The sequence below is a fragment of the Alosa alosa genome, chromosome 17, assembly GCF_017589495.1.
Source record: "Alosa alosa isolate M-15738 ecotype Scorff River chromosome 17, AALO_Geno_1.1, whole genome shotgun sequence".
NCBI classification, from domain to species: domain Eukaryota; kingdom Metazoa; phylum Chordata; class Actinopteri; order Clupeiformes; family Clupeidae; genus Alosa; species Alosa alosa.
The window spans coordinates 13,771,642-13,787,904 of NC_063205.1; the positions used below are offsets into that span (position 1 = coordinate 13,771,642).

Genomic DNA, 16,263 nt, shown 5'->3' on the forward strand with positions numbered 1-16,263 from the left:
TTTTTTTTTTTTTTCAGTTAATTGCAGCTATACTCGGAAAGTGAGATTGATGGGTCTTTGATAGAGAGGAGTAATCTTAAAGTGCCAAAAATGTGTGTCAGTCAATCTTTAAAGATGGACACCTGACATAAAGGTGTAAAAATCAGACTGATGTACGGTCACTGAAAATAAAAAGGGGTTTATTTATCTATTCCCCACCCCCCAAAAAAGAATAAAAAACGTATCATGTTAGATGATGTAAGAAATATTGTTTTTGAGAATACACGGATTAAAACATATAAATACATGAACATACATATTTTCTTAAAAAATACATTTAAGACAAGACAATAGAAGGGTTAGGTATTTAACTAGTACGATTATAATTGCATTGCTTTGTCCATTTTCTTTTTTACAACACATTAGATTAAGGCAACGTTGGCCATTTTGCTTCATAAACGTCAATAAAGAACATTTAAGAAACATTTACAAACACATCTCTCCTGCACAGTGCAGGCATCAGATGTGGTCAGTGTAAGAACTGCATACAGTAAGAGAGTCATTCAGTCTATTCGTGACTGCAGGCTGCACAGTGTTCGCAGAGTTCTGTTAAGATCTCCCATCATCACTGGATCTCCCTTTTTTGTCTTAATGCGCTTCAATGAATGTCGGTAAGATCTGGGAGGACGGAGGGAGGGAGACGCTTTCTCTCTCTCTCTTCTTTCTCACTTTCTCTCTCTCCATTCTTCATAAGCAGTTAAGTGGTTCAAGAGACAAGGGCACAGAGTCTCAGGGCTCCAGCATGAAACCTCTTTTTGCAAAATGTCTTTTTGCCTGGAGTTGGAGTTGTGGCTTGGGAGTGTGTCGGGCAGTGGAGTGGCGTGGCCACAGAGGGGTGAAAGGTCAGGAGGGTTCAAAGGTCATTATGGGAGGGGGGGGGGTCCATCAGAGGTCATCGTCGTCGTCCGAGCTGAAACTGGAGCGGTGGCTGGAGCCCTTGGAGGCGTCGGGCGAGGCGGCAGAGAGCAGGGGGTCAGTGCCGAACGGCGAGAGCGGATCGTCCATCAGGATCTCCTCCAGCCGGTGCTCCTCCTTCAACGTGGCACTGAAGAAGTCTGTGAAGTGCGACAACGGGTCCGAGAAGGTCGTCGAGCCGTCACCAGGCTCCCCTGCCCCGCCCGTCGCGCCTGACGACGGCACAGAGGGCATGCCGCTGGTGGCCCCTCCGCTGGTTGCCACGGCGGCGGCACCACCGGGTTGAGCTCCCATGATAGGAGTGCGGGGCAGGTACTCGGCTCCTCCGTTGAGCTCGTCGGGGTAGAGGGGGGGCTGCTGGGGTCCCTGAGGCTGGTGCTGCTGCTGTTTGAGAAGATGGTTGGACAGCTCGACGGGCCCCAGAGAGGTGCCCATGCTGGGCAGACCATGGGCCCGTGCCTGGATCTCCAACTCCTGAGGAGAAAACGCACACACAGGAGAGGACAAGAGGGGTTAGACCACAGAGATGAACAGAGTTGGAAAAAAAACAAGAGTTCTAGAGAGAGAGAAAGTTCTAGATAGAGTAAAACCACATAAAATACTGCAGAGTAAAATATCACAGAGAGCACCAGCGAGATGACTAAACAGGAAGGACCACAGAAAACATGGTGTAGCATACCATAGAAATAGGTTTAAACTAGTGTAGTACATTGAAAACAAATGTAAAGAATAATGCACTACAAGCTAATTCACTTGGCTATATCTCCACCACATAAACATCCTCTCTCCCTGAAGCCTTGTTCTCTCAGACAGTGAAAGACAGCAGTGGATGTGAACCGAACGCGACAGAACTGAGGGACTGATCTGGCCACTGCCTCCCCAAGCACTGAGCACCGCATCAGTACTCATGTCCACCCCATAGCACTGCCTGGTTGACTGATGGTGTTTAAACAGCATCCCAATTTAGTGCTGGGGGAGTGATTAATCTGGCTCTCGGCTATCTACAAAGTGTGTGTGTGTGTGTGTGTGTCCAATCCCTTCATACATCTACATCCACTACAAACACACACACACACACACCCCACTTCCACTTGGATTGATCCATCCTTTGAGCTTTGCCATCATAAACATGACAGGGACAGAGTAAAGAAAAGACGGACAGGGGGCGACTCACGAATCTCATCAGTCAGTGGACTCAGCGCATCATCAGTCTGTGCCGATACTGCTCTAGAAGAGGCCTGTACCTCACAAAGGCACATCTGGCACAAAGCCCGAAGCTTGCTATCCTACACCCAATCCAGTGATGAATTTCTCGCCATGCCACTCCACTTTTATTAAACCTTGCACCCAGGGGTGTGGCAATTAACAAAAGGTGTGATCTGGTGCATGATCCAAAAATCACCTTTTTACACCGTCTAAAAATCATTACGCCACTGATCAAGAAAAACCTGGTTTATAGCGAGAGAGGCGAATATACACAGCTGAAGACGCAATGTCAGGAGATGTAAGCAGCCCTTAGCAACCAGTCCCAAACAATTCCTCTGCAGGATAAATATCCTTAAGATTTTTATTCAGTCATTCGTGGGGCAACATTATTGGGGTAAGTGTTGCTTTTTTCAGGATATGTCAATAGTGAAAGTAAATAACTGTGTAGAACTGTTTTGTTGTTGCCTATGAGACCACGGTGAAGTTAATGACTGTGGAGACTAATAAAGAAACAGAAGAACAACCCTTTTGAAAAATGTGTCCGGTCGCTGATCACAAAATCACACCATTTAATTAGCTAATGTTGACTGGACAACTCTTAAACTTTGCATCTCTGACCAAACATTTCCAATCGCTAAAATAGAGCCCTGAGAGTCTTCTGACCAAGCACCAGCCAGAGCACTCCACAATATTGCTGATAACATATTGAGCACTGCTACAATGCTGATGTAATGGTATGTTGAACAGTGCAACAGTGGTGATTCAGTGCTGAATAGCACTACAGTGCTGTTTCAAGGTTAAATGCTGATACAATGTTGAACAACGGTGGAATATTGACGCAATGTTGAACATCCGCACAGGCTTTGGGTTGGGAGTTTGTCATTCCTGGAGAGCAAGAATGGAACTGGAATCTCTCTCTCTCTCTCTCTCTCTCTCTCTCTCTCTCTCTCTCTCTCTCTAATACTTAGGAGTCTTTCAGTGGAATCCACAGATAAAGAGCTGTTTGTCTATCAGCTGAAGAGAAAAAAAACTGTCATCTATACATAAAGCGGCCTTTTCATCCCTGTAGAGCACCTTGGCAATCCAAGGTGTCTGAATGTGAAAAGGGGGTGTGGGTACGGATCCATAGTGGCATATGGTGGCATTGTGGGGAACGCGTGGAGACAAAGCCATGGTCCCTGGAGCAGTAGAGGGCTGTGTACAAGTCTGTGGTGTCTAATTAAGCGTGCTGGTCTTTCTCCCAGTATGTGTGCCATGTGCATAGTGTGTCAATAGCAGGCCAATTGGACTGCATGATTCTAACCAGCCTTCCCTTCTTGCGTGAGAGCTATGGCATGTGGGCTATGTGAACATGCATTTGTTTCTGTATGTGTGTGTGTGTGTGTGTGTGTGTGTGTGTGTGTGTGTGTGTGTGTGTGTGTGTGTGTGTGTGTGTGTGTGTGTGTGTGTGTGTGTGTGTCCTCTGATGCAGGATTTGATAATCAAGTAATTACTCCAGTGAGTCCCACTTCAAAGCAGAGGGAGGGACATAGCAGCTACTCACATCAGTGGGAAGCCTGGCAGACAGGCATGGAGGGATAGGGACAGAGAGAGAGATGGAGAGAGAGATAGAGGGATGGAGGAAAGGATGGAGGGAGGAATGAAAAGGGTGTGAATGGTGTATTTATGCATCTGTCCATGTGTGTGTATTTCAGTCTGTTTACTTTTGTTTTCTCCATGTTTTTGTCTAATTGAACTGTCTTTATTTCATCTGGTTTTCCTCTTACCCTCTCTGTCTTTTATTCACACACACACACACACACACACACACACACACACACACACACACACACACACACACACATTCCATCCTTCCCTCTTCTCTGAGAGCGTATGACGACGGGTGAGTAAAGGAGTTTTGTTTTTGCACCACTCTCGTACCTGGATCCTGAGCAGCAGTCTGCGGTTGGCCTGCTCCAGCTTCTTCTGGCGACTCTCCAGCTCACGGGCGTGCTGCTGCTCCTTCTGCAGCCACTTGATGTACTCCACCGAGGCCTTCAGGATCGTCCCTTTGTTCCAGCGCATGTCCCTGTGGAGCACCGCACAGACAACAGGACAGAGAGAGAGAGAGAGAGAGAGAGAGAGAAGAGAGAAGAGAGAGAGAAAGAGAAGAGAGAGAGAAAGAGAGAGAGAGAGGGAGAGAGAAAGAGAAGAGAATGTGGGAGAAAGAGAGAGATAACCTTTTAAACACAAGTCCACGTGTCAGCAAGAATGCTCGCACCCCAGAAAGAAATGAACAGAGAGAGAGAGCAAAAAAAAAAAAAAAAACTTACAAAGGCTCAATTTTTATATATGAATAAGGAATAGTGATTTACACGACCAATTATTCATTCTTGGACATTACGTCTGGCCCCCTGAATGGGATTTTTAATAGAATACTTAAGTACATCTGGAGAAAGTCCATTCTGGGGGTCCTTGTGTGGTAAAATTAATCCCTGGGCCAAAAATGAGTGTCGGAAAACGGGTGTAAAAAAAAGATTGGACTTAGAAGAGGAAGCAAAGAGCACTGGCTCCTGATACCATTACTTTTTTAAAAGGAGTGTGAAAGCGAGCAAGAGAGTGAGAGACCTGGTTAAAATCGTCCCTTTCCACCCGAATAAGACGTCTGGGTTCTGATGGCAGTTAATAATCTCCTTTATCTTGAGCTAATGGCACCAGCGACAACAGTCGCCCTCCATTTAAATTCCATCCAAAGTTCAATTGAGCTGGGCCAATGGAGTCCCATTCCGGGCTGAGCTCCCCATCTCAGGGGCCAACTGTGCTCCAACCTGCCTACTCTTGACCTCAGTCTCATTCAAGGACTTTGAAAACCTTGACTGAAAAAAAAAAAGCAGGAGGCTTCAGCAGTCCTTACTCAAACATGAATCAGAAACTTTGGGTAGCACTTTGGGGCCTTGTGTAATTATATAAAAAAGGAATGGATGAGCACATTGTTGAAAGAACAAAGGAAGCAACAAAAGAAGGTTGAGCTTCTGTTTATATTTATGCAGGACTTGGCTCCAGTCATGGTACAGTAGGTAGGAAAATAAAAGACTTTCAGCACGTTCAGTCTATCACAATGTATTTTTACTTCTATTTGGCTTTTTTTTTTTCAACCATACTCTAATGGTAATCATATTCGCTATGGATAAAATAAATGTAAAATATAAATGTGGTATATAATTTATTTTCAGGAAGGGCTATTGCTGGTGTATTGTGAAAGTATGGACATTAGCTTATGTGACAGTAAGGATGTTTAGGAGAAAAGTGAAAAGCGACTCAGACACTTACGGGTCATTGGACTTTGGTATGAGCGTCCCCAGCTCCTTGATTCTGTAGTTGATGTTGTATCTTCTCCTCCGTTCAACTGGAAGACAAACAGAGCGATTGATGAAGACATGTTCACAGAAATTATTTTTTTAAGAGCAAAACCAAATCGATAATTACAATTTAGTCCGATTAATTGTCAGTGATGAAGCACTCACTGAGATTGTGGTTGTCTTTTTTCTGTCGCTCTTTGGCCATGACTCTGGTGTCGTGTTCTATAAAGAGAGAGAAGAGAGGAAGAACAGAGAGAAGGAAAAGTTCAGATAAGTGGTGACAACGCCAAGCTAACAGACACACATTAACATACACATACACATACACACACACATCGCCCTCACAAAAGATCAGTCAGCTCAACCCTTTGCACCCTCGTTTGCTGCCCAGGTTGTGATCACACAGACTCGCTCAAGGACCGCCTGACCCCCAACTCGTCGTGGCGCCCCGATCGCCCGACTCCCCCTGGCACCACGCGACCCCTCCGACCACAAACAGGAATGACCTTTTTACCCCCTCCGTCCACCCTCAAAGAGCTTCTTCTTCCTAGTCCACAGAGCTCCTCTTTAGCCCTCTGTGGCCTCTTCTGTGTCCTTGTTAACATACTGAGACTCACAATCAAGTCAACTTAACAAATTTGCTAATTTAGTAAATGTAGTAAAAAAAAAGGGATGAGATGGGGTAAGGGTGGGGATTGGAGGGGGGGTCAGGGAGTGGAGAGAGATACTCTCTCAAGTGTTCATATTCACATTCACATTCTTCCAAATTACATAATTGGGCGGCGTGATTGGATTTCTCAATCTGTTTTCTGTTGATTCAATAAGGCCCATTTAAAACCCCATGTAACACGCCCATTGTCTGGAGCCCTGCACACTTATATGAAAAAGGCTGTAATTTACTTATTTGCGCATCGTAGTGAAGCGTTCTTCAGGCATCCTTTCTATTTCCTAAATCAATTAGCTCTACTTGATGCATGACATTCATAAGAAAAAAGACTGTTCATTTACACAGAGGCTTTTTGTGTTGCTTGCATGCACCATGGCAAACTCATTGCCATTTTTTTTTTTTTCGTTTTCCTGCTAAATGATTTACTGATTATCAGCAAAGAGGGAGAAGTAACTGCAAGCCAAACAAGTTTTGAACATACTTTGTGAGGGGAAAAAAAATCAACAAACAAGATGAAAACCTATGTTTGTGTTTTCTTTTGAAATTCAGCCGCATTTGATTTAAAAAACATTCAACAGATGATTATCCAACCAGACTTAAATCAGTCCTTTTCCCCTCCCTGCATTTCACGCATACGCACGTGCAGCATGTATTCAACTGCCCCCAATGACTCAACTGCAGTTTAATTGGGTTGCTTGTTATGTCCACTATTAGGTCAAACTCTGTCAAACACAGTGTTACAAAGTTTCACTTGGGAGACTCTCTCTGTGTGTCTCAATCAGTGACACTCTCTTTGAATAAAATAACTAAAATAACATCCCTATTCACGATACCCACCTTCCTTCACCCTCTTTGATAAGAAGTACTGTATGTAAGAGTAAATGTGAATATTGCCCCCCCCCCCCCATCCCTGGTCTCTGTGTATGCTCTGATTGTAAGAACTGTCATTCATCTCTTTCAAATAAAGCAATGTGTTGGTACGGATCTTTTTTTTTTTAACGTTAGCTATTAGCTCTGCTCTGCGCTGTCGGATTTGCCGTACCTGTGACCTCCCTCTTAACAGTGAGCTTTGTGGGGCAAGAGATGGGTGGCAGTCCACCATGAGGGGTGAGCATACCTGGCTCACCGCTGTACACATCCAGTATCCCGCCGTTCAGGGACACCTAGAAGTGGAGGAGAAAGAAAGAGAAGAGAGAGAGAGAGAGAGAGAGAGAGAGGAAGAGAGAGAGAGAGAGAGAGAAAGGAGTGATGTATGTGCGTGTGTGCATTGATGAGGAGATGAGTAAGAAGGAGAGAGACAGAGATAGACAGAGAGAGACAGAGATAGACAGAGAGAGAGAGACAAACAGATGAGATTACTGAAGAGGTTCATTCATCCCCAATGTTGCTTCCTTTGCCCTACCCAGATGCCCCCCTCTACACAGGAGCTAAATGTCTACACTTCCACATTCTTCAGCCCCTCCTGACAAGCCCTGATACTGCATTGTCTAGACACTGGACATAGGTCTCAATTGACTTCCTGTCTCTCTTTTCTTTAAATGTGTTAAACCCTTTTAAGATGAGAGAGAGAGAGAGTGAGAGTGAGATGTTGCTGGGGGCATCACTGAGATGGCTTCAAGACCCATGTGTGTGTGTGTGTGTGTGTGTCTGTGTCTGTGTTTGCTGTCTGCCTACTTGACTCTCTGGCTAAGGATGGTATGTGTTTGTCTAGTTTTGTCTGCGTTTACCAATAGTAACAGACCTCCTTGTACTGGGCCACCATGACAAAAATGCAGCTGCCTGATTTAAAAATAGCACCCCTCTTTATGAAAAGGGCCATCTCAGTGTCTCTACCCATCTCTCCCTCTCTCTCTTTCTCACACACACACAAAGACACACACACACACACACACAGATGTCAACGATAGAGTAAGTAACATTTCCCATAAGCACCCAAAAGCATGAGGACATTTCTCTCTCTTTTCTCTTCCTTATCTTTCTCTTCCTTATCTGTATGACACTGGTGGTATGTGGAGACATGGATTTAGAAAGCTATGTGCGAAGAGCCGATTGTGTGTGTGTGTGTGTGTGTGTGTGTGTGTGTGTGTGTGTGTGTGTGTGTGTGTGTGTGTGTGTGTGTGTGTGTGTGTGTGTGTGCCATGAAATACTGATATTCACAGTAAAAGTCCATATATAATCTGATTTTCCTGGAGGGCAAGGAGTGCAGGAATGACAAATAAGAGAGAGAGAGAGAATGAAAGCCAACCATTATGTGATCCTTGCTTTTGCATTAGTGATTATCTCAACACTAGTTGATGCAAATGTGTGTGTGTGTGTGTGTGTGTGTGTGTGTGTGTGTGTGTATGCACGCATGAGGTGGGGCGCTGCTAATCAAAATGAAGGATTGCGACAGTCGTGCGCCTGCCGTCTGGTTAATCGCTGCCATCCATCCCCATCTGTGTTGGTGGATGTGTTGACACTCCGTAGAGCTGAGACGCATCGCTTTGTGCAACTAATTAAAATGAATTGATCCATTTAAGCACGGTATCATTTCAGAACAGGCCCATCGGGAGTGTATGTATTAGTCCAATCCGATGCCTCACTGCTTTCCTTCTGTATAATCATAATCTCTCTCTCTCTCTCACTCTCTATCTATCTGTCTGCCTTTCATTCTCTCTGGGTTTCTATCAACTAGTGTCTTTGTTTTTTCTCTCAATCTGTCTATCTCTCCTGGTACTTTCACGCAACCCTCTTCTTCTCGTCTTTTTAATCCCTTCATTTCACTTATCCTTATTTCACTCTCTCTCTCTCTCTCAACCTCTCTATGAGTGAAAGTGTTCCTTCTTTAGCTTGGAATGCTACTTGACAAATTCCCTTTCAGAGAAGCATATTTCTGTGTTGAACTCAGGTGTGGCGCTAATGGAGATTCAAGTATCTCTTTGTCCGAGACCTAGCTAGTATTAACGTCAGCTAACGGTTGAGGAATGCTAGCCCGCATCCCTGTCATACTAAGGCCACTTGTTTCCCTCAGACTCCCACGCATTCTTGCACTCATTATTCTGTGTAATAACTCATTTTGAAAGAGCATTTTTTTTCTTTCTTTCTTTCTTTCTTTCTTTCTATCTCAGTGGCAGCCACATAACATGGCTAACATATTTTCAACCTATTCTTCTTCCACTGGAATTCCTCAAGTCGGATTTGGTTTTTCTCACCTCCCAGATGAAATGTCACCATACACACACACAGACACACACACACACACACACACACACCACACACACAGACTTTTTCTCCAGTGTGAGAGTAAAAAAACACTGAAAACATTCCCTCCCTAATTAACACTCTCTCTCCCCTTCTTCACATCACCAAATGCTACAATGTTAGCTGTCAGCATCTGCCTAATCCATTGTATCGTCAGGCTTAGCAAGAGAGTGAGAGAAAGAGAGAAAAGAGAAAATGACTTAAGTCTTCTGACAAGGTAGGCTAAGACATTGAACTTTGACTCTTGGGCGTACTTAATCTGACCTCACACTGAGTCAGAGACCCCTTTTTTCCCAAGCTTGTCCCAAGGCTGATCACAGGTAATGTTTGCTCTGGGGTAGAAAAGCCTTTCATTCTCGCCAGTGTCTTTGAAGCAACCCTAATTGCTTCAACCACATTTACATGTCAATGTAAAACCATGGGACACACCATCAGTTCTATTGTTAGGTGATTGGTAAAGTCGTCCTAAGTACTTGTTTGCTTGTTTTGCGTCACTCTCAGCTACATACTTCCTACAGAGGAGAAACCTAATCACAGTTAAATACTGACGCTAATATGCTAGGTGCACAAACAGTGATAGAGGGCTGACCACACAAACAAACACACTTAGCAACAGAATAGTTGACAATAGACTATACTTACATTGCTTTGCATTAAGAGGTTAGACTCCATGCAATCCAAGCCCCCATCATTGAAGCCGGATTCAAGGCTAATTAAGTCATCAATAACTTCATCCATTGGAAACTAAAAGAAAACAGTAATTTCAGTGTACTCCTTTGCTCTGACAATTGTGAATACAAATTTGTTGTTATTGCCGTTTGTTTGTTTTTGTTTGTTTTTCTCGACTTTCTTTCAGCAGGAAAGTAAATAACACTGTATCAATCATTCATCAAGGACAGTACACAGATCGAAGAGAAGTTGGGAAACTAGTCCAACCACAGACGTTTCTTCAGAAAGCAGCAGAGCAGGCATAGACAAACAATGGGGTAGAAGGGGAGCTATCTAACACAGAAACGCCTGCAATCAGACTAGTTTCCACAAATTTCTTTCTGTTTAATGAAGTTATTGATGAACAGAGAGAAAAGCAATGGGGGCGTGTGGGTGGTTGGTTGGTAGGTTGGGGGGGGGGGTCAGGAGCATAATAAAGTACTAGGATTTCAGAGTGCAAACTTTTCAGAAGCGTTTAAGAGAGCACACGTATGACTCACCTCGCTGTCATGGCTACTGGTTGCCAGGGTCAGCAGGTGGATGGGGCTGCCTGGGGTGCTGCCGTCACCCTGCGGGGGCATGTGCCCGTTACGCATGACTGGCACGGTGCCCAGCGGCTGCCCGGCGTGGGGGTGAGGGCCCGGGTGGGCCTGGCCGGCGAGCTTGGAGCTCAGAGTCAGGTACTGGGCCTGGGCCTGGTGGAGGTGGTACTTAGGGTTCTCTATGTGACTCTGTACCTGGAGGGGGATAGGTGAGAGAGAGGGCATAAAATGACTTTTAGAGCTTTTAGAAAGTCAAGACATACCAGACAGTAAGACATAACATTGACATAGACAGTAAGACATAACATTGTAGCAAGAAGGGCATACCCATCCGTTAGATATACAGTATGTGAAAACGTACACAAACTCTCTCTCTCTCTCTCTCTCTCATGCTAGTAAAGCAGAGCCAACCAAAAACCAAGCTGGTAGCAAAGCTACACACTTACAGACACAACGAAATCCACCTCACCAATCTCCCAAAAACATAGTCAGTAAGAAAACAAAACACGATGGCCCTCTCAACTGGTCCCCTTCAGTGCAAGCCGTGTAGAACCCCCAAATGCCCAAAAGCTCCTTACGTTGGAAACTCGAATGCCGTCTCTCATGTTGTAGTAGCAACAGTCAGTTAAATGGGGCATTCTCAGTGCGCGCCGTCGTCGGTTCGCCAATAACCTTTTTCCCCGTTTTGTTCCGGTTTCTTTAGTTTTCAGTTCTTGTCGTTTGTTTTTGTTTGGTTTGTGTTTAAGTAGAGAAACCCAGAAAAAGGATCCTGTCACTGCCACCGACTTGGGTTGTTGCTGGTGGCGATAACTGAGTCTCTCCTGAGGAAGAACGAGAGGATGAAGTGTTGGTGTGTCTGAGATGGTGACTGTCCCCTCCTCTCTGACCAGTGGGCCCTTATAAGAGGGCAGGACCAAAGACTAAATCACCTAATTAGTGGAGTGAGCGTGGAGCAGGCTAGCCCCCTCTTTTTTTACTAGCCGTGGTAATCACCTCAAACAGAGACTCATCAGATTGCCCTCAGTTTGATCACGACAGGATATCTGCCTGTGGCCTATATCAGTCTTTTCAATGGGAGGGGGTTAAGGGATGGGGGGTGGGGGGTTTGAGGGTGGGGAGGAGGCGGTGGGGTTGAGGGGTGGGTTCATAGCTTTCATGACGTACTGGCCAGCCAATCGCAAAACTTCCCCCTGCTTCTTTGTTATGCCACTTCTGCTTCAGGGGGATCTAGGGCACAAATGACATTTGTTCCACGTGGGTTTTAAAATAACTTGGCTGTGGCCATTTTTACCGCGGCACTCAGTAGGAGCATTGTCTTAGGCCGATAACCCAAAGAATAACTATGGCCCAAGAAAAGCTGCCCTCCTTCTAATTTTAACTCACTGCATCTCGTAAATGTGAGACAGCTATTCTTTTATTGGAGTCTGTGTGTGTGTGTTTGAGAGAGAGACAGAGAGAGTGTGAGGGGGAGGATTTTCTATTTCTCTCACTAAGGTCACACGGTGCATCTCTAACATGGTTCTATTGGGTCCCCTGAGTTATTTTTGGACCCAACAGAAAAAGGCAACACATTTATGACGTCCGAAACGTGCCTTAAGGGGGGAAACATCCAATTGGTTTATGTCAAATTCAATTTCACACAAAAGTTTCATAATCCCAAAAGAAGATTGACATTAATTCCCCAAATTATGGATTGTGGAAAGAAGTCACATTCATCACTTAAGACACCAACAGCTGTAGCAGCACAGCTAAAGAATGTTCAGTCAATAAGGCTGCAGGATATACTGTAGTCAATAAAGTGCTTCTCGTGGAATCCTAATGCAACACTGTTTCTAAGCCCTAACAAGGATGTATGTCTAATGTCTATCAGTGGAGCGCTGTTTAAACACTCAGCTATAATAGATTAGAGAACTTTTCTCTCAGGTTTAAAAACAGGATGCACAAGCACCCCATTGCATGGCATCCACACAGACACATCCAGAACCAAAACAAAACAAAAGTTATTGATTTTGGGTTATGAACAAAGTGTGTGTGTGTGTGTGTGTGTGTGTGTGTGTGTGTGTGTGTGTGTGTGTGTGTGTGTGTGTGTGTGTGTGTGTGTTTAGGATAAAAAGTGAAAGAGTAAGAAGTATTGTGACTGAAAGTAAGAGAGAAGTGAAAGAATGATTGGAGACAGAGAGATCAATTCCCAGAAGGAACTTAACAAGTTGCTCTGTGTTTCTTAATCAGCATCTCTGCACCAGTGGGAAATGGGCCAGTACCTCCTGTCCTCAGCTTCTGTTTTAGAGATTCACACTCACTCACTCACTCACTCACACACACACACACACACACACACACACACACACACACACACACACACACACACACACACACAGAAACCCTCTCTCTATCTTCTCTCTCTCTCTGCCCATTTCTATTGCTTTCTCAATCTCTCTTCAATTCAAACTCAAATGAACTTGTATTGGCATGACAACAATCTCAAATGCACTGCCAGCATTGCTAATTATACAGGTAGTTGGAGTCTATAAGAAAACTAGAACAGATCTCTCTTTATCTTTCTCTCTCTCTCTCTGTTTCTCCATCTTTCTCTCTCTATATCTAGATAAACTAATTTTCCATCTGTCACTCTTGCTATCTCTCTCCATCACACTCTTTGTCTTATACAGTACATGGAAACATACACAAACTCTCTCTCTCTCTCTCTCTCTCTCTCTCTCTCTCTCTTTCTCTGTCTCTCTCTCTCAGACACACACACACTCACTCTCTACTGTAAATGCAGGAGACACGCTTATTAAGTCTTCAGGCCTTTTAATTTGATTCCACTTGCAATGGTTCTGCAGCCCAGTAAATGCCGACAGACAATGGCATATCTATGTGTGAGTGTGCACACATACACTCACTCTCTCTCTCTCTCTCTCTCTCTCTCTCTCTCTCTCTCTCTCTCTCTCTCTCTCCTTTCGCTCTCTCTCTATCTCTCTCTCTCTCTCTCTCTCTCTCTCTCTCTCTCTCTCTCTCTCACACACACACACACACACACACACACAGCTGTCTCTAAGGACAGACAGAACAGGACAAATATCGGCGAAATCTGGACCACTTTGATTTACAGGCCTTTGCGCTCTGGGAGATAATGAGGAGATTAAAACTAAATGAAAACGAAAGTGCAATTCCCCCTTTTTTAAACTCTTCCCAGATCCCGTAAGTGCTGTATTTATGTGCTGAGGAGATGGTGAGCCAATGAGTACCACCAGAGTGTCAGAGCCTCACAGACAGACACACACACACACACATGCACACACATACACACACACACACACACACACACACACAGAGAGAGAGAGATACAGACACACGCACGCACACACACACACACACACACACACACACACACAGAGAGAGAGAGAGATACAGACACACACACACACACACACACACACACACACACACACACACACACACACACACACACACACAGAGAGAGAGAGAGAGAGAGACTTTTTTGTAAAAAACTACTACTGTTTGTTTGTTTGCTTGTGTGTCTGCTCTGGTGTGATTACAAATATCAGGACTTTGTGAACCCACAACAAAAATCAGTTGGTCATGAAATCAGAGAAGTTGGTCATGAAATCACAGAGTTGGTCATGAAATCAGAGAAGTTGGTCATGAAATCAGAGGTATCATTATTATATTGTCTTAACCATAAAACATTTACTTTTTATCTTCTCTAAGTTGCTTAGATCAAATATGACACTAATTTGATACAACAGAGTACACAGTGACACGATTTTCCTCTACTCCCCCAAGGTCAAGATGATGACATGCCACAAACGGAACTTACCGTTCTTAACTCATTTCATTTTTATATTACTTTTTCACTGATTCAATTAAACTCTTTTTTTAGAGTTGTACAGAACAAAGACCTCCACAGGAAGTAGTTGAGCCCTGATTCACCCAACAGAAAAAAGGTAATTGATCTGAGCACAGTTCCCCAACCAAATCAGTTTACCTTAACTGTGCTAACTTTGTATACTCAGTAACTGAATAACTTACATGAAGCAGTTAGTTAGCCGAATTTCATTTAGGAGGTTATAATGAATTGCAAGGATTACTTATTTTAATTAAAATCTTATGTTTAAAAAAATACTGCAAGCAAACACACAAATAAAAATACCTATAGGCTGTCCTTCTTTGAGAAGACACTGGAAGCTACCAAGTTAGCATTCATTGTGTGCGTGTTTAAAAGTTGTGGTCAGTATTACCTCTCTGGAGACGCTGGCATATTCATGGCCTCCATATAGTGCAGCTACAACCATCCACTCCACAGCCCAACTGAGGTGTTACAATGATCTCTGTTTAAAGACAACCTATGAGTTGCTCAATATTGTTTCAGTGTTACACAAGTTCTTCTTTCACTTCAAAAAAAAAGTTGGCCTTATGAAACACTGGGCTAGTCTGTTGCAGAAATAGTGGATATAACCGTGGCTGGACAGAGATCACTTTTTCACCTTTTCATACACTCCCTGCTCAGCCACAGCCGACACAGTTTGAGTGTTTGTTCATTTTGTGACCCTCACCCAGCCCGATAAGTCAGAATTTACAGTAAATGAATCACTCACAGAGTGTAGCATTGGTGTGTGTGTGTGTGTGTGTGTGTGTGTGTGTGTGTGTGTGTGTGTGTGTGTGTGTGTGTGTTTGTGTGTGCGTTTGTGTCTGTGTGTGTGTGTAAGTGTGTGTGTTGGTGTGTGTGTAAAAGTGTGTGTTTGTGTGTGTGTGTCTGTGTCTGTGTGTGTGATCATCGCTGTGAAAGGGAACAGTGAGTGAGGATGGAGAAGTTTGAATCAATTCAGACAAGTTGAAAAAATCATCATTCAGCCTACACTCTCATCCCTTTCTTGCTAGAAACGCCAACATTGCTTCAGGCTTTTAGTAACTCTAAAAATCACATTTAATAGTAACTCTGAAAGTCTATGAATGCCTTTTAATAAGGTATTTCCAACAGCCTACTATGTCTAACTCTATTAGAGTGCATAATTGTTTATAAACACACACGTCTTAACGCAGGGCTGCACCGCATACAGCACATGACACAGTGTTTCATACTTTGTGAACACTGTGTCTTGCCTATTGGTAACCATGCCAGTTGTGTTATAAATAATGTTATAAGCAGGTATAAAATGTGATATTTAGAATTTTTAAATGTTAACATTATTTAGGGAATTCTTGGGGAAATCCCATGTAACATCTTGTGTATGTATGTAATTATGGAACTCAATATAGAAAGTCATTTGAACTATTTCAGGTAACACTTTATTTTAATGTGTCGCTGTTACAGTGTGCCTAATTAGGTACAGTGGTACAACCTGTGTAACAACATGTACTATCAGGTACTGTCATTGTACTTGCATTATGTATTTGTGGGTACCTACATATAGTTGTTACATTGTAATACTGAGTGCTTTTACAAAACTTTGCCTATTTGCCTAAATTTTCATCAGAGGCAAAGAGCTGACCTGAGACCTGCTGGATGGGGTATATCTGGTCATGATAGATTTGATATACAAACCATTCTTAGCTCCAGTCAAGGCCTCATTATTTTCAGTGTACA

The 16,263-nt window shown here is 43.7% G+C and overlaps 1 protein-coding gene across 2 annotated transcripts; it reads right to left on the bottom strand.

Moving 5' to 3' along the window:
- Positions 1-211: 211 nt before the first annotated feature.
- Positions 212-14,987, bottom strand: tfec (transcription factor EC). Of its 2 annotated transcripts, none has more exons than XM_048267525.1 (8): positions 14,918-14,987; positions 10,614-10,850; positions 10,048-10,149; positions 7,283-7,328; positions 5,664-5,720; positions 5,470-5,545; positions 4,081-4,228; positions 212-1,428 (listed from the first exon to the last, which is right to left on the bottom strand). In XM_048267525.1, the coding sequence occupies exons 1-8, from the start codon at positions 14,969-14,971 to the stop codon at positions 925-927; spliced, it is 1,224 nt and encodes a 407-aa protein (XP_048123482.1). In that variant the 5' UTR covers positions 14,972-14,987; the 3' UTR covers positions 212-924. The 2 variants fall into 2 exon arrangements, with proteins under 2 accessions (XP_048123482.1, XP_048123481.1); XM_048267524.1 differs by having other exon boundaries at positions 7,208-7,328.
- Positions 14,988-16,263: the final 1,276 nt, after the last annotated feature.